Source organism: Crocodylus siamensis, chromosome 4, assembly GCF_052110815.1.
Source record: "Crocodylus siamensis isolate JL-2025a chromosome 4, ASM5211081v1, whole genome shotgun sequence".
NCBI lineage: Eukaryota > Metazoa > Chordata > Crocodylia > Crocodylidae > Crocodylus > Crocodylus siamensis.
The window spans coordinates 153,244,602-153,270,839 of record NC_143398.1 but is presented as its reverse complement, the minus strand read 5'-3'; the positions used below and the strand labels follow the sequence as shown (position 1 = coordinate 153,270,839).

Below are 26,238 nucleotides of genomic sequence, written 5' to 3'. Positions count from 1 at the left end.
ATGGAAGGACCCCAGATGAGCTGGAGCTGGGATTGACCTGGTGATGCTGTGGCCTGTAGGTGCCAAAGGCCTAATCTTAAACCCCATGACCCCTTCACTGCGTGTGTGAAAGATCCTGCTGTTGGCAGAGCTTTACACATTGCCAAAAAAGGTCTTATGTGAAAATGTGACTAACTTCCCTATCCATCAACCCACGCCTATTCTCACTTACCTACACACCCACCTGGCCACTGATGTTACCCACTCTCATAGACACCAGCCATCTCTGTAACTGTCCCTCCCTCTCTTCCCATACATCCATCCCTCCCTATATACACTCCTGATGCTCCTTTGTCTCCACATGCACCCACCCATCACACACACTCCTGTATTTATCCATCCATTTCCATATACAGCCCTTATCTAGCCAACTCCTAATCACTCTCTATCCTTCCCTCTCTCCCCATACACACCCTCCTATCCCTTGCTCTGCCATGCATGCCCCTGCTTGTCGTGTGGGTGCTGTAGGACCTGAGTGTGCACACCTTCCCCATTGCCCCAGCCATGCTTGCCCAGGCCCCTGATGCTGCAGCCCACCAAGAACAGAAAGGCTCCAGAGGCCACTGGTTTCCATGAAATTTGCTCTTTATTGTGGAGGCAGAGACCAGAGAATTAATTGCAAATGTGTCTATAAACAACGTATAAAATAAAAATCAACCCGGGGGGGCTCAGTCTTTGCGACTGGCTGTAGCACATTGACATGGGTACACAGACAAACCACCTGCCCCACCAACCCTGACCCCACCCCGGAGCACAGCCCCATCTCAGTGCCTCCCCCCTTCTGGGGCATGGGGGGGTCCTCAGCACCACATGGGCTTCAAGAGCTGGAAAGGATCCCTTCCCAGAGCTGGGAGTGGGGAGAGAAGGGACTCAGGGTGCCTGGGGAGGGGCCAGGGGAGTGGGAGGCCTGGATGGGAGAGGCAGGAAGCAAGGAGACCTTCACAAAAAGATTTCCAGGTCCTGGGAGGAGGGGCTCAATTAAAATGCAAATAAACACAAAAACATTTAAAAAGAGGCCATGGGGGAGGGCAGGAGGCTGATCACCACATGGAGGAGTCCTCATACCTGTGGGAAAGCAGGAGGGAGGTTAAACACAGAGCCCTGAATACCTCTATTCCCTCCTGCCCACCCACCAAAAACACCACACATCCTCCTCACCAGGAGCCCCATCTCCATCTCCCTTTGGCCTTGCCCCTCACCCCACAGCCAGCTACAGTCAGGAGCCAAGAGGGGGGACTGTCCCATCGCCAGCACTTCAGCCCCTCTCTATCACAGGGCAGGTTGCTTTCTCATCCCCCCAGCCCTACTGGGATGCTGGGGCATGGAAGTGAGATTATGGCCACATATTAGTGTCAGCCGGAGGCTGGCAGACCAGCTCTCCCCAGCTTGAGGAAGGCTGAGCCAGGATGTCCCATGGCAGCACATCTGAGAAGGGGCCAGGGTAAGTTTGGCTCATAGGGCTCTGCTCTAGGCTTCAACTCCAAGCCAGAGTCCTGGGATCTGAGTTGTCTGACAGCCAGCTCCCAGCTGGTGGGAGACAACAAAAAGCCTGCATTGCAGACCCTCCTGGAGGTGAGGACCCAGCAGACAAGCAAGTGAGGAGGCAGCCATGTTAAGGTGAAGGGAGCTGCAGGGGTGGGCTCATGCTTACCGTGATCTCCCAGCGTGATCACTGCTGTCCCCAAACAGCAGCTCAGACACCAAGGCCTCAGGGCTGGATCGCTTCCCATACCTGTGGGCAGACAGAGCACTGAAGGTGCCTCCTACAGGCTGCCACCCCCAGCTGGCAGCACAGCCCAGAACCACCCTCACCCTCTGGCACAACCGCTGCACTGGAGAGGGTAGGCGGGAGGGGAAAGGCAGGTGCCAGCATGAGCAGGGCTCAGCCAGGCCATCAAAGAGGGGCTGGGATGAGAGGCAGCATGTGTGTAGGTATGTGCATGGAGGGAGAATGGGGCATGAACCAGTGTGTGTATGGAGAGGCAGGCAGGGCAGAAATGCCTGAATGCATGTGTGTGAGTGAAGGTAGGCAGAGGTTTTTGCATGAATGGGTGCATATGTGCTTGTGTGTGCAGGAAGTTAGGCAGAGGTATTTGCATGTGGGTATGTGTGTAAATGGAAAGAGGTGTTTGTGTGTGTGTGTGTGTGTATGTATGTGCATGTGTGTGCAAGTAGGCAGAGGTGTTTGAGTGTGCATGTGTTCGCATGTGTGGGAAGGCAACCGGAGTTGTTTGAATATGTGTATGGAGGGGTGGGGGGAAAGGTAGGCAGAGGTGTGTGTGTGCGTGCATGCGCATCCACACGTTCATAGGTAGGTAGGCAAAAGTGTTTGAGTCTGCATGTGTGCACATGAAGGGTGAAGTGGCATGAAGCAGTGGATGGGGGCGAGTAGGTGGGACAGAGGTATATGAGTGTTGGAGTGCATGTATGTAGGATGGAGCTGGTGTTTAATGTCTCAGTTTATAGCACACATCTCCGCTGTGCTCCCCAGACAGACCCCCAGAGCCAGCGCAATGCAAAAGCCTGCCTCTTCCAGGCACTCCACTGGGAAATTATCCAGGTCAGAGGGGGAATAAAACATGGGATGCTCCCACAGGAGCTAGAGCACAGACCTGAGAATGGCACAGGGGATGGATCTTGCCAGGACTGGGCACAAGGGCAGTAAAAGCCTGCCCTTCCCCACATGCACACAATACCAATCCCCTCCCACACATAAGCATGCACACCCACTTAGGAAAACAGGCAAGTGCTCAGATTTGTGTACCAATGCATACACCAAAGAAGGCACACACATTCACAACCATGCACACGGGCAAAGCAAACACTTGTGCACACATACCTACCCACAAGTGCCCAGATGCACCAATGCTCAAACAGGGTTGCATGTGTCTGTGCACACATAAGCACTCCTGCATGTGTGTGCAAAAACCCACAGCTATCTGTGCACAAGCCTAAAGGCACAGCAGAAACTCCCATGATCCTAAGCACCTGCAGCTACCCCCACAGCATCAACACCCACCCCTGTGCCCAAACATGGGCACCCCACACACATTCACACGCATGCACACGCAAGCTCGCATGTGCCCAGCGCACCTCTGCCTTGTCACCAGGTTGATGTAATGTCGAAGGGCAGAGAAGTATTTGGCCATCTCTTCAGGGGATGCGTCATCTCCAGGATTCTCTGGTTTTGGAGGGTAGGCGTCTACCAAGGTGCCCAGGCAGAACAGCACGCAGAGCGTCACAGCAACCAACAGGGGCCAGAGCTTCAGAGAGCCGACCATCTACAGAGAGGCAGAGTGCCATGGGTGCAGCATCCATGCAAGGTACCTCCCCTCTTCCTAGCCTGTGGTCAGGTTTGAGGCCCTGGCCTGGCTGCATGGTTAGGTCACGTGAGTGGGAATCAGGACAACTGGGTTCCAATCCTGTTTAGCCCCTGACCTGCTCTGGAAAGCCCTGCCTACTCTCTGTGCCGCAGTTCCCTAGGGGATGTCCCCCACTCAGCTGCCAACTGCACTCATGCCCCACCCCCAGTGGGGACAAGGAGCTTCTCCAGCTCCCCACTTTCCCTGTAGCCCCAACATCCAGGGGCTGCCTTGCCCCCTCCAAGGACAGGCACTCAGGAGGGTGTTCTAATCTTTCATGGACCAAGAATCCACTGCTCCCAGCTATCTGAGACTCTCATCCCTTACCTCCCCAGAGTAGTTCTACAGTTTCCATCACTGTGCTGTCTCTGCAACTCTGACCCTTTCATGCATTTATCCTTATGCCCCATTATCCCCATTTGCCAAAGGTAAATTGAGGCACAGATTTTTAAGTGACTTGCCCAAGGTCACAAAGTCAGTGGCAGAGCAGGAACCTGCAGCCCCATTTGCCAAGTCCTCAGCTGCTCTCCTGCCTGCTGGGCCATGAAGTCAAGGTGCCTTTAGAAAACAAAGTGGCACCTCTGGTCCTCTTGTCCCCTCTCATTACTGTCCTCTGGGTACCTGCAGTTCCATCTAGTAAGAGGCTCATCCCCGGGGCCCTCAAAGTCTTGCAGGCAGACAACTTCATGCCTTCATATAGGTGCAGCCCCACAGAAGACAATAGGGCTCCATGATTCTAACCAAAGGGTGAATCTGGCCCTCCCTATACACACACAGAAACTGGGGTTTTCAATGGAGCCCAGATCAGTGCCCCACTCCCAATGATGCCCAACAGGAATAGGTCCTCTCTGCCCTCCAGGCTCCATGTGAAAAATCCTACCCATGAACAGGAATCACTTTTCCAGCCTCTTTCATGCAGCCAGCCCTGGGTTGGAATGCAGCAGGTATTCAACAACTGGACCCCAAATCCATTATCACCTACAGCACTGTAACAGTGACTCCTGGTTTGTACCAATGCGAAGATCAGAATAGGTCCTAACTATCTGTTTCATATATTATATCCCAAATACTATGTGAATAATAGATCTAACAGCAACAATGCATCAAATACATTATGATAGTATCTGAAATATGTTATTTAATATGCTGTTATATTCAGGTAGCTCTTGAAAACTTGCCTGCAAAAAAACTGTAGCAAGTATCAGTTCAATCATCATTTGATACCCTATATATGAAAGAGGCATTGGGGATCAGAGTCTGTTCTCTGACACTCCAGTGTAAATCAGCGTAAACTACAGGAGACAATGGAATTATGCTGGTATCCATATGTGCAGCCTCCTCTGCTTATGCATGAGCTCATGTGTCTGTGCTACTATTATTCCTATTGCACTGTATACATGCCTACACTGTTCAGATAACAAATGAAGGACCCCTCTTGCTTTTCAGCAGATGCCATATGTATGGTCTATATGTACTTCTTTTCTTTATGTATGCATTTCGTGTGTGTGTGTGTGTGTGTGTGTGTGTGTGTGTGTGTGTGTGTGAGACAGAGAGAGAGAGCCAGGGAACATATGGGAGGGTGGTTCCTGTGTTGTCTTTGCTACACCCATATTGTCAATACAGTGCTGAGGGAGGGAAAGGTGCATGTGCATTGCCTGTTATGTGCTTGGCCAGAGCAGTGCCTTGCCAGACACTGTGCTGGATTCACCTGCCATGCAGGTGCTCCAGATACCCAGTGGCCCATCATGTTACACAGGGAGTGTTGCCAGCTGTGGGTCCCATTTCTAAGCTGTCCCAGGGGCTCAAAAGGATGCTGCCAAAACTGAGCAGCTGAAAGCCACTCAGCTGGGGTGGGTTTACCCTTATGCAGCTCTGAGGTGACACCAGGGCTGTGATCAACCTGACATTTGTTTCCCTTGTGCAAGCACCCCCTCCCAACCTCCACTTTCTTGAAAGTGTGATATAGCATCTCCTCATCACACACACGTAAGTGCTGTCTTGCCCTGTGCTGCCTCCTCTGCACACACCCAGCCTCACTAGAGCTTACTCCCTTACTGAGCAAGAGAGATCTTGAGGTTGGTAGGGTCTCACTGCTCCTGGCCCCTCTCACAGTTTTCCTTGGCCGCTAGCTCCCCCCCATGGCTGCACTGGTGGATACTGATGGGAACAAGAGACATGGGGTCACCTCTCCCCACCCATGCATGCCCAACCCCATCACAAGTGACCCAAATCACACTCCCCTTGGGCACACTGCCATTGGCCTGTCCACCTAGACCTTACCCCCTGCCTTGCAACCCCAAGCAGCTCTGTTTGCTCAGTGTGTCCCCTTGCAATACCTGTCCCTTTGCCCCTGCTTGGTCTCACCCCCTTGCTGCCCAGTGGACCCTTGTAGTGGCAGAGGGTAGCAGAGAGCCCTAGCTAACCCCAACAAAGCTACTCACTGTGGGGAGGCGTCTGGGGCAGGAGGTGGAAGGAAGATCAGGTGGAGGCTGGATTCAGAGGGCAGAACCTGGAGTCTCGGATGCCTCTTGCTGCTCGTGCAAACGTTCCTCTGCTGTCCGCTCAGCACCTGGGGGCTTTATATTCCAGCTGGCTCTAAGAGACTCAGGGAGGAGCACATGCTCCTCCCCCCCAGCCCCTCCCCCCATTACTTGTTGATCAATGTGCTCCCAGCAGCCATGCATCTCCCCTCCCTAGTGCATACCAGAGCAGGTGGGGCAGAATGGAACAACGTATGGGCATCGCTCCAGCCCAGACCCTCCTGGAGCAATGGGAAGTTTAGACCAGCAGGTGGGTGGTGGGATCCAGGACAGGTATTGCAAGTAGACCCAAAACGGGGGACTCAGGACTCAGGGCAGGGAGTAGGTAGCACAGAGGCCCTGGTGCTCACTGGAGACCCCTGGCAGCATCACGGTGCCAGCAATGAAGCCCAAGCCAATTCCCAACACAAGGAATAGTCCCCCAATTCCCTCTCTAGCCCCACAGCTAAAGCCTCAAACCTTGCCCTCAGCTGCTCCACAGCATCACTGTGCGCAGTGAAAAGCTGCCATGTGCCAACCCAGAGGCGAAAGCCCCCAGGAGGTACAACAGGCTGCATATGCTGGAGCATCACTTGGGTAGATTTGCCTGCACCAGGGGCACCTGGACTAATAAAAAGGAGGAGACAGAAGAAAGGACAGACGAACAGATGGGCTTCTGGAATTCCAGACAGAAATAAAGGCCACAATGGGTAGACAGGTAACAATCAGCACAGAAGACCTATAATAACATCTGTCTGCTTCCTCTGTTCCTCTCTACCTTCCAGGTAGATACTAGGATATATAGGATGCCAATGCTTTCATAGACAGGCAGAGACAGAGAGGAGAGACAGACACACACATTGTACTCCTCCTGCCATCTCTCTTTGGTCCCTGCATAAGAACCAGCCATAAGCTCAGTCCTTGTGATTCCCAAACCTGAGGACTGGGGCAGTGTAGATGAGCCGGAGGCGGGACACATTACCACTCATTCTGCCGATGCCTACAGAGCAGCCCAAATGAAGCCCCATTGTTCTGGGTGCGGTATGCACCCAGAACTGGCAGCTGAAGCACAGCTGAAGCTGGCTGGGTGCAGAGGACCAAGCCACCTCTAGAGCCAGCAGGGCAATGGCAGCTAGTGATACATTAGGCTCAGGATGATGTTCTGGGAGGAAGAAGGGGCCAACTCCATGAAAAGGCAGTCAGGGGCACAGGGAAGGGAAGGAGTGTGGAGACACTGGTAGGGAGACAAATGGCACTGGAGCTCAAGATAGAGAAAGTCCAGCCCAAGCTGCAGGAAGTTCTCCAAATGGTCCCTGAAGGAAGTGCTCCTGGAATGGACTGCTGATGACTGTCTTCACACCCTTCCCCACACCTCCTTCAGTCATGCTGCAGGGTGAGGAGTGATCACTAAATATTCATACTGCAGCCTTCTTGGAGTAGGGCTCACCTTTGTGTTACCTGTCTGAACAGCACCTAGGACAGCCTCAGTCCCTTACTGGGACCTGCAGGCCAAAAGTCTAGCAGCAAATCCAGCAGGGTCCAGGCACATCAGACTCTACAGACCACATCACACAAAGGAGCAGTGCAGCCAGCACCATCTCAGCTGCTTCTGCCATCCCAGCCTGAATAATAGGTGCCCTTGCTTACAACAAGTCCAGAACCAGGCTTAGATGGACACATCTGTGGTCACTGCACCCACTGTGCCACTGCCTCTCTTTGCACTACCACCTAATCATTACAATTATTGCTAGGAGGTGGGGACTTTACTCCAGGCTATGAAGCCTCCAGGGACTTAAGTGAGGATCTCAGACAAATGTCTACCTAGCCCCTGGTCTGCACATCTGGGCATGTGCCCTGCCTGTGCCAATCAAAGGCAAATGGTTACTACCAGGCACCTGACCCCCCTGCACTGGTCCAGAGGGAGGGAAATACTGTAATTCACTGCATAGGCAAACTCTTTTCCAGATTAAAGCCCTCTTCTGGTTTATTTTATAGCTTGATAGGGCTGAGAACAACTGCTGAGTCCCAGGCAGGGGCACAACTGGAATACAGGTGCTCAGAGCTTGACCCTATCTGGGACCAGGCTGATTGCTTCCCCTCTTCCAGGAAGTCTCAGGGCATCAGAAAGTGGGTATCAAGGGTCCAGATTAGAGCAGGGAATCAGGGGATCAGAAGCAAGCAGACCAGAAGACGAAGCTCTATAAGGGACCAGGATGTAGGCAGTCCCCCTTGGTAGCATCACACAGACAAGGGCATGTCAGGAACAGGGGAGCAGGGATCCACACCAGCATCACTAGCCAGAATGTCTGAAGCAGGAATCTACAGTTGTACAGGACTAGGACATGGACAATAGCTAAGCTAAGCCACGAGCTGGCTGTCAGAGCACAGGAGCCTGGAAGCACAAGGGTTTGAGGAGCTGGCAAGGCAGTTCAGAGCCTGAAACCAGGACCCAGGGCACAAGAAACCAGGAACAAACAAGCATGATCAAGGAAACCCAAACCAGGGTGTCAGAAGCCCAAGACTAAGTAGGAAGTGTCTGTTCTGCTGGGTAGGCACTAAAAGGACACTACTTAAAAGCAGGCAGACACACAGTGTGGGCAACTGGGGGTGGTCAGGCCACTGACAACCAAGCCAACTCAGGTAACTAGAGCCAGCTGGTAGCATATTAGTTAGCCTGATGTCCTGGCCCCTAGCTCCATTGCAAAGGGGAAGGGCAGCTCCCAGCTTGTGAAGCAATGCTCTCCAGCCCCCATGTTCACAAGCTATCAGCCCCAGGTAGAAAGCCACAGAAGTGAATGACGACTATACTGCATTGTGTGAATCCATGGTTGATCTCAGGGCTCTGCAGCTGAGCCCTATTCTCTCCGCAGCTGGGCCACTACAGGTCACCTTGCAGGGAAAGGAGGGAGTTTACTGCTGAACAAAGCAGTTGGTGGCCTGGGTGAGCAGAAATGAGGGGTGGATGCATGAACGGCTCTAAATAAAAGGATGTGCACACGTAGTGACTCAGCAGTGAAGGAGAAAGGACAGGAGAATAAACGGCAAACTTTCCTAACCTGTTATGCACTGGCAATGGTTACAGTTCTGGGCTCTGCCACTAACTCTCTGGGTGACTTTGGGCAAGTCACTAGCTTGCTGTGCCTCAGTAAAGCACAGCTGGAAAGTGGGAGTGAGGCTGTTTCCTGCCCTTGCAAGAGGTTAGGAGGAGCCTGGAGCCTGGCAGACAGGCTCCAGGGCTGGAGACGACAGTGCAGCAGCTGGGTCCTGTCCATGCTGGGCACTGTTCGAACACCTGCTAAGGGGCAGCCCAGTCCCACAGAGCTGCCAGCCAGAATATATGTGGCAGATCCTCAGAAGGGGGAACCAGTCCAAGAGAAACAACTCACTCAAAGTGACATGCCAAACAGAGAGGCAGAGCGGGGACCGGAGCCTGGGGCTCCTGGATCACAGTTAGGATCTGGCCACTGAGTCGCACTGCCACTAGAAGACCCTCCGTAATAATCCACCCTGGGGGCCACACGCATGCCGCTGCCCAGGGAGCAGGTCTGGAGCCAGCCCCAGGGAGTGCAGAGAAGGGACTCGAAACCCCACAGCACAGGGGGGTGATGCCTGGCCGGATGCAGGGAGGCTGGGGGGCACAGTTACACAGCAGGAACTCTGTGCCCCTCTGCACTAATCCAGAAGCCTCAGCAATGTTCCCCCATGCCTCCTCTCTGGCACAGCTACAAAAGCCCTGCAGTGCAGGCCATGCTTTGGGCAGACACAAACCACTTCACCATCTCTGAGGGACTTGTCCACTCCATGTGAAAAGCTCCCACTGTCCACTCCAGCTCAGCACCAGGGGCCAGTGTGCTGAATGGAGATGGAGCCCAGCAGGGCTGGCTATTCCCCTCTTGCAGAGTCATATACCAAGCCCATCCCAGAGGATGCAGTGGGCTTCCCAGCAGGGTGTGACATGGTATGGCATCATGTGGGTCACCTGTTGTTTGTCCACTAACCCTCTCCCCCAGGCAGAGGAGTGGGCAGGGAGGGCCTTGTGTTGGTAGGGTGTTTGCTGTTTGTGGGGACTTAACAACTTGCTCTGGATTCTTCTCTTCTTCTCCTGTATGCTTCATTTCCCGCTCTGCACATCATTAATGCGGTGGAGCCTCACAACTGCTTTATCATTGACACTTGCCAGGTTCTCATCCTGGGTGCGTGGGTGTGCTGCACACATGAGGAGGTGCTCAGTAGTCCATGGTGCATCACCACATTCACATATTGGACTGTCCTTTAAGGCAATCTTGTAGAGTGTGACATTAAAGCATCCGGCTCTGGAGCAAATCCTGTTTAGTTGAATCCATAAGTTGAGGGGGAGCTTGTACCCGGGTGGATAAGGTGTTTGGTTCCTTATGAAGCACTTGCTCTGGATTTCAAGAACATCAAAGCACCTGCCTTGCACAGAAGGTGGAGGTTGTGGGGCCTGGTGTGGCTCTTGCTGCTGGAGAGGACTTCATGCCTCAGTCCACTCAGCAGTGAATCACGACAGTGAGCCCTGACTATGCTGGGCATAGGGCTGAGGGGGTTCACCCTACATCAGGGGAGAGGATGATTCTGCTAGTCCCAGCGAGTCTGGGCCTGGGATTAAGACCCTGGGGGTGGATTAATCATCAGTCCCAGCTCAGGAGCCTTGGGCAAGTCAGCCCCTGGCTGCTCCATCCACACCATACTCTGAGAGCCAAGGCAAAGCCTAAGCCAGCTCATCAGCGCTGTTGAGGGCTGTGACGCTCCCTGGGCATTAGTCACGTCCGGTGATGGATTCGCGCAATGAGTCCCCTGCTCTGGCTTGGTACAAAGTGTTATCTCCCAGCTGGCTCCACTTCCAATCCTGTGGCGCAGCAAATAAATCCCTCTGATGGCCTCTGTCCTCTCTGCCCTGTCGTAGCTCACTCAGAACGGGAAACCAAAGAGGCTCAGAGCCTAAGCAACCTGCCACCCTCAGCCCAAACACACCAGCATAAACCATGCCCCCAGCCCTAGCATGTGCCCTCTGTGGGGAAAGGACTCAGCTATGCCACCCCAAGGGGAAGGCAGGGGTGCTCCCTGCCTTCAGAACTGGTTGGGTCCCTGGCACTAGTTAGAGCAGGCTTAGGGATGCTCTAATCTACCAATCTGTATTTCCCCCACAGGACCATCTTGTTTGCCATAGTCCCTCTGCCGTCTCACACATCAGAGCCTCTAGCACTTTAACCCTGGGTGATCCAGTGGGTACAGCACCAGACTGGAATTTCGGACACCCAAGTACTATCCCTGGCTCCTTCTGAGTGAGCATGGGTTGGTCACTGCTCCGCTCTCTGCCTCAGTTTCCCCACCTGTCAAATGGAGAAAAGGATACCGGCCTGTTTTGGGATCCATCAGTGGAAAGTGCCTATATGAGCGCTCAGTGTTCACAGCACTGGAGGTGAGGAGCAGTCCCCAGGTATCTTGAACACTGCCATCTCTCCCTACAAATGTATTGATGCTTGTCTTCCCAGAGAAATAGCTGAGCCTCCAACCCACCGCTGGGTGCCAGCTGAGAACCAGCCACCCCCTAATTCCACTCCAACTCCTGTTCAGTACAGTCATGCCAAGGGGCCAACCATGATTGGGCCCTCTGGTACAAGGCTCTGTACAAACGTCCCTGAGCAGCCAGCAGTGCAAACCAAAAGGGGGAGGGAAGGGAGAGAACATGATATCCCTTCCTCATTCAGTATTTTCGCATTTCTTTCCTGGTCCAGGGTGTGGTGAGGGGAAGGAGACATCAGAAATGGGCCTTGGTGGCTAGAGTTAATTCAGGCCAGTGCCAGTTAGGTATTGATATCAGCCACCTGCTCGTGAGCTGGCCCTGTCACCTGGGCAGAGGGATGAGTGCAGGAAATCAGCTGGTTACTAACGTGCTTAGAAGAGCCTACGGGAGTTACATTCCCCAGCTTCCTTTGATGACCAGCGGGAATCAGGGGGCACATTCTCCTGAACCATTTTGGAAACCTCAGCAAGGACGCCCCTGCCACAACACAGCACCAGACCTAGCCAAGAGGCTTAGGACCAAGTGGGCCTTGAAGACCAAATTCTCCCTGTGGCCTGCAGGAAGGTCCCTGGGAGACAGCCTTGACAGGGCAGAGTGTCCTCCAGCTCTAGGGATCTGGAGCTAGCCCTAATACCGCCTTTGCTGGCAGCCCACCTTGGGGCTGGCACTGCCACTCTCCCACCCACACCACTCAATCACTGCAGGTGGCTTAAAAAGAATCTGCACAGCAAACCATGGCTCACTCATACATGCATCCACTTATGCAATCACACACAGGCAACCAGACCCCCTCCTCCCATGATTAGAAGGGCAGGTGATTAGTTAATTAATCACTGTTTCTCTACTGGATCACTTATTAACATGCTGATTACTCCAAAGAAAGTGCCCTGGCGCGATCGATAGTCATCGAAGCTCCTTCATAGACTGATGACTTGCCCTTTGGATGTTGCTCTGATTAAATCCCAATGCCAGGGAACTCATTCTTTATGGATTTGGTATTAGCAGCCATTGGCCAGGTCCTGGGAGCCTTGGTGAATCCCTGCCTGGGCAACGTGGTGCTGAGGTCAGTGGGGAATTTGCCCCAGGACCAAGCAAAGCACCTCAAGCTTTGGTGTAGCTTGCTGCTAATTCATTCTGCATGGTCACAGCACATCCGAGAAGGAGAACTCCAAAGGCTTTGTAGAGTCACTCACTATTACAGGCAATGAGGTGGAGGGGAGAAGTTTTGTTATGGCTGCACAGGCAGTAGTTCAAGTCTTGCTCTGGGCTCCTGATGAGGACCGCTGTGTATGGGTACTGGGTCATCAGGCTGGACAGCCCATACAGCCAGGTATGACACTGGCCACACCTCTCCCTCACATGCCTTTGACTATAGATGCTAGTGTGCCTCTGCTACACCAGCACAGTAGGCCACCCCAGCTCAGAATAGATCCTGGATTTTGAAACCAATGGCCTCAAATCAGGAATCATGCCACCATAGCCAGACAGCATAAATGAAGCTCCCACTGCGTGATATTCCTTATATAATAAAAATAACCCCTGAAGTAGCATTTCCTGCACTTCCCATTGCTGCAGATGTGTAAACTGAGGCACAGAGCATCTCAAAGCAGATTTTTTCAGAAGGGGTCTCTGCTTGGGGAAGCCTTTGGTTTGGGGTGAGAGGGTTGAGGCCTGATTCCATGAGCATGCTGAGCACCCACAGCCTATCTGAAGCCAGTAGTAGCTGTGCATGTTCAGTCTATATGAAAACAGGCCTGCACTGAAAAAATGAGTGGCACTGAAAGCAAGGGGGCTCTTGGGAGATGTAGAAATTGGGAAGCAAGCTCTCATCCCCCGCTGCCACCCTCCTCCTAGCTGTGTCTGCACCTGTGGCCCCTTTTCTAGATACAGAGGAGCTGGGTTCCTTCCCCATGAATGACTCAGCCAGGGGCACTGCAGGATCTACACCAGGCTTTTCTGGGAAATCTCTCCAGTCTCTGCAGTCGGCAGTGCTGTTCCACCAGGGTTCATCTCCCCAGCAGTGTCCCCCACTGCTACCCACACACTTCTCACCTGACTTTGGTGACACTGGGCATGGCATGGGGAAGAGTGGAACTTCATTGTGCCGGCTGGTAACCCTCTCCTTGCAGTGAGGACATGGGCAAAGTCCCTTGAGGGCTCACAGTCCTCCAAGGCCTTCCCGCCATTCCCCTGTGTGCTGCCAGAAGGACACATTAGCTCTCCCACAGTTCACTGGGAAAGAAGCAGAGTGACTCAGCTTTCTGCAGCATAGGGAACGCTGGAAGATGTCCGCAAGAGGCTATCAAGGACAGTAACATTGGTGGGAGCAGCCAGGGCAGACTAAGGGGGAAGTTCAGACCTGGGTGCCAATTAGCTGGCTAAATCAGCAATAGTGACACACCTTTAATACAGACACAGTAGAAGCAGAAGCCTAGGAACTCTCCCACCCTGTCACTTAGCCCTCTTCTTTCCCATGACAAAAACTGTGTCTGCTTTACATACTTCGTCATTTTTGTCAATTCTGGAGCCCTTGGCTGTCAGAGACGTTACCAGCTACATCACCCTGGCCATTTCCTCCCTTCCTCTGCCTCAGTTTCTCCATTTCCATCCATTGAGTATAACAACACTCAGCTGCCCCTGCGCCTCCAGGTGAGGCCGTGAGGCATCATTAATTATCATCACTGTGCTTTGAGATTCCTGGACAGGAGGGGAGGAGAATTATTGCCCTCTCCAAGCCGAGTTATCCCTTTATCACCTCTCTCATCATTTTAAGTAGACAGAAGCAAATACTCATTGCTCTTTTATCAGCCCCTGGGGGGGGGTTGTCAGGGCTGGGCTGGCATGAGCCACGCTGATCTGTCAAGGCTTTGCTCCATCCTCAAAGACGCACAGCGTCAAGAGCATAATGTGCGTGCCTGACAAATGGCCTCATAGATATCAATTACAGGGCAGGAGCCCTGACACGGAGGCACTAATGCCCCACCACAATAAATGAAGCAGGCACTTTGCCATGAGGATAACCTGGAACTGACCTCACCCTGCATGCAGATGGCTTCAGCAGGGAGCAGAACCTCAGACACTTCGACAACCCTCCCACTGGCAGCTGGAGTCAAGCTAACAGAGAAAAGGGAGTCAGGGCAGTTCCTGGAGACAGAGCCATGAGGAGCCCCTTTCTCCACCGCACACAACCCAGAAATACATGGAGAGGGGCAGAGACCCCAGAATGGTGTGTTCAGTCATACCCCCACCAATAGCTTTTGCCGCTGTGCGCACACATACACACACACACACACAACCCTTTTCACCCTTCCCCAGTCCCACCCACACACACATTCACATTCTCTGTTACCTAGTCTCACATATGCGTGCACACACACACACACATTAACCCACTCCCCATCTCACAGACTCAGACATAAGTGTACATGCTCACCTACACATGCCCACCTACTGTTCATACACGCAAGCCATGTAGGAACTAAGATGCCATCAAGGTGTATGTACTTGGGCTAGTTTTCATCTGGCCAGCCTGGTGCGAACCGCAGAGAAGCCAGGGAGGCTATCGGATGCCAGGCATCTTAGGTTGCTAATGCTGCTAGCAGTACCAAAGCCAGCTGGATTAAAGCCAGACTGAGTATGGCAACATGGGCTGCCTTCTCACCTTGGACAGCAGCGTCAGCATCACCATTTGCACAAACTTAGGTCTACACATTCACATACTTCATGCTTACACACACCAGCACAAACATACACACACGCACACTCTCACTGCCACTCAGCCATAGATAAAAAAATGCAAAGACATACACAGAGCCAAGAATTCTTGTGGGTCATATCTTTCATTGGACTACCTGCATGATTGGGATAGATAGGCAAGCTTTCAGGTATATGCATACATATACGCATACTCAAGCACTCACTACTGCAATCTCACACTCCCTACTGCACACACACAGGTACTAGCTCACACTCACACCTTCATATATGCACTCTTACCCACATAGTTACTGTTTCACATTTGACCTTGCACTTATTCTCACACATATTGTCACTCACACTAAGGTAGTTTCTCACACTTGGCCTCACACACATTCTCACACTTTTACACATACACATGCACTCAGAAAGGTAACCCAAGGGCAGCTTATCCCATCATGACCTTCTACAAAGTCCCACAGAGACCGGCTGGGTGGAGCTCCTGGAGCTGCCTATGAATTTCTCTTGGAAGGTGGATGAGACCTGATAGACTCAGCAAGAAAGACCCAAAGGCACTGTACCAAGCCCTAGGAGTAGGTTGTACAATGAGTTCAGGGCCCATCTAGCTCCCAACCAGGCTTCCAGCTCAGATGCCCTGTTTGTGAGCTGAGCAGGCCACACTCCCCCTGCACAGCTCCAACTCTGCCCTGGTTAGTGACCCAGGTGGCCCCCAACCCCTCACTTCCTTTCATGCCTCAGCCATCACGGACACAGTGGGTCTCTACACCACTGCCCCTCACGCTCAGGTCACTATACCTCTTAGTAAGCGCCACCCAGCAACTTGCCAGCCACCTGTCACCTCAGAGGGCAGCACATCAGGGCCAATCATACAGAAGTAGGGCTGGAAGGGACCTCCAGAGGCCATGTAGTTCAATACCCTATCTGAGCCAGAATCATTTCTATTCAAACTATGCTATACAATCCATAATCTAACCTCTTAGTAAAACTATTGTCAACCCTGATACAATACAAGACATAACACCCTAACCTGACACAGGGGAACCACAGCGTCCAACATCTTGCTTCTATCAAATGTTGTTCATACATACTCAAGAGATCCCAGGTAAAGGGCCATGTCCCCTGTTACAGAGGAAGGCAAAACCCCCCACAGTCCATACCATTCTGGTCATGGGGTAAAACTCCTTCCTGAGCCCAAATATGGTGGTCTGTCTGACCCTGAGCCGAGGGGCAAGACCCTCTAGCCAGGAATCTCCAGCTAGAAGTGCTTTGCTGCCTGAGTAATCTGTCAGGAAGGATTTATGACCCCTACCCCACCCCACCCTGGCCACCTATCACAGTGGTGCCAGGGAACAGGTGGGATGGAGGACAGGGATGAGGATGATGTGTTGTATAAGAAGAGAGGGGATGTCAGGAAATGGGTACGGCAGAGGGCAGGAAGGGCACAGGGACAGGTGAGGGGTGTGCCTGGAGTAGGGGAACAGTTGAGCTGGGGGCTGGAAGCATCCAATGGACCTGATTCCCCCCCCGAGCTAGGAGTCTCCCTGCAGATGCCAGACATGGAAGCCCAGCTCCTGCTCTCTGTGCCCAGTAACCAAACTTTCCCCAGGGTGCAGGGAGATTCACCCCTGTGTCCAGGCAAACACAAAGGGGGGTTACCTCCATCCATACTGCCTCAGCCCCTTTCTTACTATCTGTTGCACAGCGTTCCTACAAGCTGTTGAACAGGTGCCTTCTATCATCCCAGAAGCAGCGGCATTTCAGGGTCAGATGCATTGGGGGGCTTGATCCTCCAAGACTTTGTGTATCTGCTACCTGGGGTGACAGAGCCCTCCAACCATGTGGCACTAGCTTCTTATGCAGGCAGCGTAAGCTCTCCAGTAAGGTAAGGCCTTGATCCTTCCACATTGTCTAGGACAGTGGTTCTCTACCTTTTTAGACTCAAGGCACCCTGGGATAGACTCAAAGCACTCCTCAGAAAATGCCAGTTCTTCGCTTTCACTCTCAATACAGAAAAATAATTGAGCAGTTTTTCTGTTGCGAAGAACTCAGAAGATCACAACTATGGATTCCTATTTGAATTATCTGGATCCTCTTGTGAATCACTTTTGCATGCTCCACAGTGCTAACATTGTGTGGCACCCCTCAGCACCCTTGAAAGGATCTCAAGGCACCTCAGGGTGCCATGGCACCCTGGTTGAATTTCACTGGTCTAGGATCTACCAGTGCCTAGACTGGGAACTGGGCTGACATGAGAAGAAGGAGAACAATGAGATCCCTATTATCCTCTCTTCCCCACCCCCAAGGGCCCGGAGATCCTTTGAGGGGTGGGGGGAGCAAGGTCTGTCTAAGGGTGGCTGGGCCATGCTGTGAGCACAGCAGGGATTTAGTCAGACTGCCCCGCTGCCGCTGCCCAAGCCAGTCAGCAGGATGCCAGGCTGCCCCCACTGGCGCTCAGTCTGCTTTCACATGCAAGCAATGCAGCTTGTGCCAGCAGGGACACTGCCAGACCTCACATTTCCCAGCCCTGGTGCTCATGCTCCTCTGGCTCCAAGCCAGAGCTGTCCACCTCAGAAAGATCATAAGCAGACAGATGCCAGCAGCCCGCTGGGGAGTGACCCTTGCCTCACCCCACAGGAGCAGGGTACCCAGCAGGGCCTCATGCTCACCTACCATCCAGAGCAGCAAATGCCTCTGCAAGTTAGGCTCCCCTCCCCTCTCCCTCTCCCCTCAAGCATACACAGCGCCCTGGCATGCCTCTGCACGCTCACACCTTGCACTGTAAACACCTCAGCATGCTCACACCAAGTGCATTGCATGCCTCGGCACACTCACACCAAACATCAAACACACCTCAGTGCACTTAAAGCACCTCGCACACCATCTTGCCCTAGGACGCACCTGGTCACACACATCTACTTGCACATGTGCTCACACCTCGTCATGCTCACACAGAGCACTCTTAGTACTGACTGCTATACCCAGATCAAGGCACACTCCCACCACCCTGCAATCTTCAGACCACCCCTGCATTCATGCACAGCCCCATCCTCAGCAGGTCCTGCAAGCAGCCTCCACCCCTTGCGCTTGGAAACAGGGATTGAGGCAGTGAGTGGGGGAGCGGTATGCAATGGACTGGGTGACTGAGGCAAGGTTTTCCTAAAAAGTGGAGGAGTCTGTAAATTACTGAGCTGCTGGAGAAGCCGCAGGCTCTAGCTCAGGGCCATTTCCAAAGCAGCTTGCAGCCAGCTGGGAAGGTAAAAGGCACATCCTCGTTTCTAGGCACCCACACCTCCAGCTACTCCCCCACCCCTGCTATTTCATCCCCGTCCCAGCTCCAGGCCCAGTGAGTACGGCTGCTCCCACCAACCCCTTCCCCATCGGGACACAGAGCACCTGCTCACTGCACCCTAACAGGAAAACGGGGCCTACGAGGTCTAGAATGCAGTGGGCACGGGTCTTTATGGGGACCCAACACAAAGCGTCTTGGAGGGCCCTGTGTTTCTAGATGGTCCTGAGCACCCACCCACTAGCAGCTGGGACCCTCAAATTGGGCCCCCTACATCAGAGTGAAAAATTTTCACCGGAGAGAGCCAGGGACCAGCTCTCCCAACTCTGGGGCCTGCAGCTGCAAAGCATGGTTTGAATTTATTAGTCGATGTTAAGAATCATGCACCAAAAAGATGACAGAGCCATAAGGGAAATACAGGGCGCCCGAGTGAGGGACTAACATTAGAGGGATGGGGGTGAGGAGGGGAACGCAGCTAGGTTACAGAAAATACAATGTTAGCCAGCTAAGCCCGGTGCTGAGGCAAGGGGCTGGGGGAAGATGTACACAAACCCGTACAATGATCTGCAATGGTGAAGGGGTAGGTTGAAGAAAGTTTCTCAGTCTATAGATCCTTATCTTGGGGATCCTCTTTGGGTGGAGTGGAGTGGTCCATTGTAGAAGATCCCTCTTGGAGTCCATCAGGTGCAGAGGGGGATTCAGGGGGGTCCCTTCTGGGTCTGGTCTGGCAGCAGTTGGTCTGGTGGGGTCAATATATTGGTGATGGCCCATGATGTGCTCGATGTAGATGTCATGGGACCAACGGATAGTGTCGGACAGCATGAGGCGGCGCATCCTCTTGGCGTAGCGGCGGGAGACACAGCAAGCATGCAGATCACTCTCATTGCTGGGGTCCCAGGCTCCAAGAGTTCCCAAGATGAGCGCGTCAACGATCACACTGTAGCCGCAGCTCCCCAGGATGCCAGCCAGTAAGGCGTACTTCTCCCACTTGCAAGCCCAGGCGTTGGTGAAGGCTTGGCGCCGGTTCTCAAAGGGGATGGTAATGTCCACGATCACGATCCTTTTGGCCTCCTCATTTGTGATGACAATGTCAGGGCACATCTGGCTCTCACAGTCCAGGATGGTGTGGTTCATGGAGATCTCCCCTGCTGCAGCCAGTGTGCCCTTCGCCAGGTGGTCCTGGACAGCGTTGTGGCGGAGCTGCCAGACTCTGGTGTGTGGCCTGCAGCTGCACACCATGTGGGGAGGGTCTCCAACCCACTCTCATGTGATACTGAGCTGAGCCTTGGGAGCAGCTCAGACTAGAGCTGGCACCATTGGGCACACAGCCCATAGAAAGGGAATACGAGCAGAGTGTGTCTACCCATCCTGCCTCCCCAGCTGATCCCTGCCATGCAAAGCCAGGACACTGCCACCTAAAAATCAAAGCCCATTGCTCGGGCAGTGCCATCGCCCTTTGGCACACACTCCCTTCCCATAGCCCCTCTTTCTCCCCTTTGTTCCAGGGCTTCTGACTCGAGGCTTACTGGCAGGGGCCAGGGAAGAGCTGGAAGAGAACAGGAAATTATACACCCCATGGAAAGGAGAGGGGGCATTTGATGGGAGCAGGGCCTGTGGGGAAGCCTCATGGATCCACAGACTTAGACATAGAGGCTGCATCACTTTATTGCACATTAAACTAATCTAATGTGCAATAAAGCATCACTATTTACATGTGCACAATTACTGCACTTTAAATTAGTCTAATGTGCTGTTTGCTAGTTCCAATATTATTCAGAAAATTCAGGCACATTAATTGCACGTGTAGACACACCCAGTGTCTCACAGAGCCCAGAGTCCCTGAGAGTTGAGTGGTCTCCCCTGCATGAAAGAGTCCCCCTGCCTCCCCCTGCCCAGACTAGAGCCTGGCATATAGGGCCTGTGGAACCCAAAACCAGGGGACACTGGTTCTCCCCACAGCACCCTGTGCAGGAAGAAGATGCCAGGGGCTAACAAGGGAAAGGGAGAGCTTCCAATAACCAGGCAGAGGAAGAGAAGTGGGGGAAGGGAGAGAAAAATAGCCAGGCAGGGACAGTAAAGGACAGACTATAGATAAGAGGAGCGAGGAAAGGAGATGCTAATGTTGTCATGGTTCTGAGCAGCCAGCCTCATTTCCTGCCATGTGCAGGCCAATGCTTTCATTAGCCACATCCCTGAGCAGATCCCCTGTGACTTTCTGCATGGCCCAGCAAGCCCCCAAGCTGAGAACCCAGCTCCGCTGCAGCACTGGGGAATACAGCACCCATGGAGGGGCAGGCAGCTCCTAGGCCCTACTCACGAGCTGTCCCCAAGCCCTTGCAGCTGCAGAATTGTGCCACTTTCCTGGGAAGGACATACCAGCAAGGTGAGGGCATTGGCACTGCCTGCTTTCTGCTCAGCCAGGGGCACTGAGGCTCCCACCTTTCCTTGCAGGAGGAGACTCCATCTTCTTGTGCTGTGGGTGCACACAATGGGTCCTGCCCCCTGGCTGGGCTCTCAACGCACCCACAATACAAGTAATAACGTTGTCACTATGAATAATTCCCTGGCTTTGATTCAAGTCCCTGCATCCCTACCCTGATTCCTCAAGGCTTTCAAGGTTTGCCCCAGTGCAGCTGTTCCCATCGCCCTCTCGTCAGCATTCTCTCTGCTGAAGGAAATGCCCCTGTTCTCCATACGCCTGCGGGAATATCCCTCGTGTCCTTCATCAGGAGGCAGAGGGAGGACTTCCAGCTCCTTGCTGCAAGGACATCTCCATTCTCCCTCAAGCAGCGCCAGAGGGGGGCTGAGCTGACACACCACAGCTGGCTGAAGAATTTGAATCTGCCTGTGCACTGCCAGCTCTGGCACGTGGATGGAAGCCTCTGCTGAATTCTCAGGGAACTGGGATTTTCTGGAAGGGCTTCTCAGAAGCAGGAAGGACGTGGCTTCCCCAAAGCAAAGGGATTATGGGAGCAGCAGCAATGACGAGAGCTGAATGGACACAGACTGGCAGAGGCAGAGAGAGGCAGCCACAGACTGCATTGCAGAAGCCCGCCAATCTAACCCATGGGGAGAGGGCGAAAGGGACAGGCCCCTGGCTCCACTGGTACCAGTTATTATCCACCTCACACTGGCCATCAGATACACAAAGCAAGATCAGGCCCCACTGCGCCAGCTCTCTGCTGAAAAGAACAGAACCAAAGGAAACACAAAGCAGCATGTCCATGGCTGTGCAACAAGTCAGTGGCAGAGCTGGGAATACAAAACCAGCCCTTCGCTACGACACATGAAGCCTCCCCCATCCATGGTGCTATGCCACATCTGAGGCATTTGTCTGGTGCACATCACCACCCAATATGTTCTCCACCCATCTCTGTGAGGCAGAGAAAGGCTCTTACCCTTATGGCACAGATTGGGATTCAAGTATCTACAGACACGGGAGGGTCCAAAGTGCATGAGCATTGAGTTAAGGTGCCTTTGAACCCCCTGCTGGCCCCTTAAGTGCCTGGATCAGGGGTGGGTAATTACTTCAGCTGGAAGGCCACTTAATGAGTTTTGTGACCTGTGGAGGGACACATCCATCGCTCTTCTTCCTCTCTGTCTCTCTCTGTCTGTCTCTCTCTTCCCTTTTCTCTGTCTCTCTGTCTCTCCCTCCCTCCCTCCAAAACCCAGCCAAAGCTGTAGTTTGCCAGGAGTCCCAACACTCAGCAGTGCACCCAGGCAGGGGCGTCTACCGCAGTGATCAGGCAGCAGTGTCAGCTGTGGGTGCAGCCAGCAGGATCTAAAGCCCCAACACAGAACCTGCCAGTTGTGTCACAGCTGATGCTGCTGCCCACCCACCACGGTGGAAGCCCTGCCTGGGTCCACAGATGATACTGCCATGTCAAGGGCTGATGCTGCTGGACACAAGCAGTCCCACCTGCCTGCCCAGCGTGATGCAGCAGCTGGAGCTGCCAGCTGCCTGCATGCCAGAGCCAATGAGTTGGCAGCTGTCCACCCACAGGCTGGATTGAAACTGTTGGTGGGCTGGATCTGGCCCATGGGCTGTATTTTGCCCACCCCTGGCCTAGATCCTTTTACAAACCCATTCCTGAAGCCAGCAAGGTGCCCATGGAGCATGGGACTGACTCCAGGTCCCATGGCTAGGGCTCTAGCCTCAGGGCCACCCTGGATCTCTGCTGAGCCCCACCAGCTGCTGCAGAACTGGCTCATGAGCAGTATAAGCAGTTAACTCTCAAAGGCCACATGCAGGCATGTGGGCACAAAGGCATGTGTCACACAGCAACTAGGACCCCCGCCCCATTGACCTGGTCAATTCACCCCTTCAGCCTTAATACACTTCTGCAACTCCTGGGCCAGGCCATAAGGCGAAATGAACTTCAGACCCATGCCACAACAGTCTCTTTAGCCCCAGCAGGACAGACCGGGACTCACCAGGCAAAGATGCCTCACCCTGGCAGTGCCACCCAATATCTTCTTGGAACAGGAAAAGTGCATAAAAAGCTGAATGGCAGAGCAAGCACCTTGCTCCTCCGTTTGGCACTGCCCCCTTACAAATGGCCAATCTAGAGCAGATTCAACCCAGGAACAGGAAGAGATAGGGTATCCCCTTCCAGCCCAGGTAGAGGCACAGGGGAGCCCCAGCACATTGCCAGCACCCCCATCAGACAGGCCACATGCAGCTGAGGAGCTGCACTCAAGCCTTCTAGCCCATTTGCTAATATATCAATTCTGCTCCGTGCAGAGCAGCAAGAGGGACCAGCCGGGGTGGTGATGGGGAGGGGATGGACGTAGGAGGAAGAGGGACATGCTGAGGTGGGTGTCTGGTCAGATCCCAGGACTGGGGCAATATGGAAAAGTTCACTGCACACAGCATCAGGCTGCTGGATCTGCTGACAGCCCCAGCTGCCTGTCGAGAAGGCAATAGATCTGCTTTCACAGAGCACCTCCCCATATGCTTTGTGCAAGCTCTGGCATGGCGCAAGCTGGCTTTCATGCTTCCGTCCACCTGGCACACTCTCCCTTCACTAAACACCAGGCATTACTCATCACAGTGTACAGACGCTAAACTTAGGCATCAATCTCCTTAGGTCACTCTCGTCTCCCAGGGAATGGCCTGCAAATATCCAGGCCAGCCAGAACCCAAGGTTGTCAGTGAAACAACCATCCACGGGAAGAATCCTGCACAGGTTGTACAACTCCTAGTGCCCAGCAGGAGGTGCTTACCTGGGAACTTTAATGAATAGGCAACTGGTGGTGCTGGATGCCAGGCACGTAGGCTCTACAGAGCAGAAACTCGGGGTGCTCAGGTCTGATGGTGCAACCCAGGCCTGACCAGCTGCTAGCCTAGTCCTGGGCTCCCCATGCAGCTCTGTTGATGCCTGACACTCCCGCCCCCAGGTCTCTGCTACCCCGCCCCAGTTGCTCAGATCCTGTCTCTGCAGCTCCACAAGCTCCCATGGCCAACACAGACAGGGGCTGATACCATGACAATTGAAACAGCATCTCCAACCAGAAATGAGGTGGTAGAAGGCAGCCGGCACCACTCCCGTCATCCAGGATGCTGGGCTTGGATGTAGCCCCTGCACTACAATAGACATTAATAATAACCTGCAACTCATACCACCTGGGGACCACTGAACAGCCATGAGATGGCAAGCCTAAAAACTGGGACTGGACTGTAGCAGAAGGGCCCTGGAGCTCTCTCCTCGCTCCTCCTGGTATACCAGTTGGTTGCCTCCTTGATTTTTGTTCAGTTTGAGTTGTGAGCACCTCAGGATCTCACACACACAAGATCAATGAGGGGAGCAGGGGGCCTGAGGAAAAGCTATTTACTTAGGACAAAATCAATTCCTGCCTCTAATTTTTTAAGCACTCACTTGAGGCAGATGCAGGATCAATAGACAGAAAAAATACTACAGACAGAAAAAAAAACCTGGGAAGAGATGCAATTATCTCCTCTGAGCAGCAAGGGGAGGGGAGAGGAGGGGAGGGCTGTGATGTAGTGGTGGCTGCAGCACCGCGCACCATGGACATGCTGAAGAGGCATTCATCACACTGCAATTGCTACCTCCCCTATCAAGCTCCTTCTCACAGACCCCAGAGCAGGTTAGAGGGGTGGTCAGTAGCACTAACCTGCCCTGGGGAAATTGAGGTATAGGGTAGGGAAAGGACTCCCTAGTGCTGTGGTTTAGAGTTGGTCAAGGAGAAAAATGTGTTTCTATATATCTTTGTATAACTTTCTTTCAGGGACCGACAAGCTGCGATGATCAGCCCATGCCCTCCCTGAAGGCTCCCAAGCTCTCCCCACAGCAGAGGCATGATTCCCCTGGTACTGACCATGTGTTTCACTCACTGCTGCTCATTCCTTGGGGGCCATAAGCAGAGTAGGAAGGAGGGTCAGTCTAATGCAGCGGTTCTCAACCTATTTGCCATAGTGGGCCACACTTGCAGCTCTCGCTGTGCTACACAGGCTGCACCCCGCAGCTGAGGGGGCCCCCAGCTGCCAGAGCTATGGGACCAGGGCCAGGGCCTGCAGCCCCCTGCTCCCCACTCCCCACCCAGTAGCACCCAAGCCCTGGCTGCCACCCAAGGGAAGCAGGGATTGCTGAGGCTGAAGCAGAGTGCAGAGCCTGGCTCCCCCCCCGCCCCGCGGGGGCACGGCCAAAGCAAAGCCAGTGGTAGGAGGCAGACGCGGGCTGCCTGCTGGAGGCTCGGGGCTCCCCACCCTGCTGTCCTTGGCGCAGGGCCTCTGCAAGCCAGTGGGCAGGGAGGCTCAGTGCCTTTGCCAGGAGCCCTACTCCGGCCACACTGCCATGGTGAGGCGGTCCTTGCCTCCCCAGCAATAGCGGCCCACCCCCTGCTCCCTGGCCAAGCTGCCTGTGGCTCTGTCCCGCTCCCTGGCCAGGCCCAGCAGCCACACGTTCCTGCCCTGGTCCTGGGCCCACACACCACCCCGGCTGGGCAGCGTTCCCAGCCCTGCCCTACTCTACTCTACTCTACTCTCTCCCTCACTCTGGAGGCCTCCATCTACCCTTCCCCAGCCCCTCTGCATAGACTTACCTGGAGGGAGCTGCGGGAGCTGCTCTCCACACTGCCTGGCTGCCACGTGCGTGGCACCCTCTGCCTCCAACTGCCCCACTCCCCTGTCCCAGGCCCAAGCAGCCCCTTGCAGGCTGGAACTCTGCCAGCCTGCAAGGGGAAATTTGTGGTTTCCTACCTTTTTCTCCTTAAAAGGGGGAAACCTGTGTTTTTTCATGGCAAATGGAAAACCCAGATCCCTGGCTAAAAAACCAGGGGCAGCAGCTTTACTGGGTTGGTTTTTTTTAACAGGATGTCACATGGGCCGTAGCAATGTGCTGATTGGGACACATGAGGCCTGCCGGTCATGGGTTGAGGACCACTGATCTAATGCAAGGCTGCAAGGAGAAGAAGCTCTTCAAACGGCACACCCCAGTGCTGCCATGCCTGTGCCCCTCCATCCTACTCTGCAGCCTGCCCTCTACCTCCCTCCATTCCCATGACCCAGTATTGCCCCCCAGTAATTCCCTTTGTCATTCCCGCTCCAAGCCTTCTAAACCCTGTCCCACTGCACTGGCCTCATAGGCTGAGTCAGCTCAGACCACTCCAGCCAGGCATTAGTGATAAGGTGAGACCCTCAGGACCCCATCTCTGGAAATGGAAAGCAACTTCAGCAACTTATCTTAGGGCAGGTGGTGCTGTTTGTTCAACAGCTGCCTCCAAAACAGAACAAAACCTGAGGCCCTGTCT

At 53.7% G+C, this 26,238-nt stretch overlaps 1 protein-coding gene across 1 annotated transcript; it reads right to left on the bottom strand.

The window, feature by feature from the left end:
• Window positions 1-707: 707 nt before the first annotated feature.
• Window positions 708-25,709, bottom strand: LOC149866813 (peptide YY-like). Its single transcript, XM_090041174.1, has 4 exons — window positions 25,688-25,709; window positions 3,133-3,320; window positions 1,691-1,771; window positions 708-1,104 (listed from the first exon to the last, which is right to left on the bottom strand). The coding sequence occupies exons 2-4, from the start codon at window positions 3,318-3,320 to the stop codon at window positions 1,080-1,082; spliced, it is 294 nt and encodes a 97-aa protein (XP_089897300.1). The 5' UTR covers window positions 25,688-25,709; the 3' UTR covers window positions 708-1,079.
• Between the last annotated feature and the right edge of the window lie 529 nt (window positions 25,710-26,238).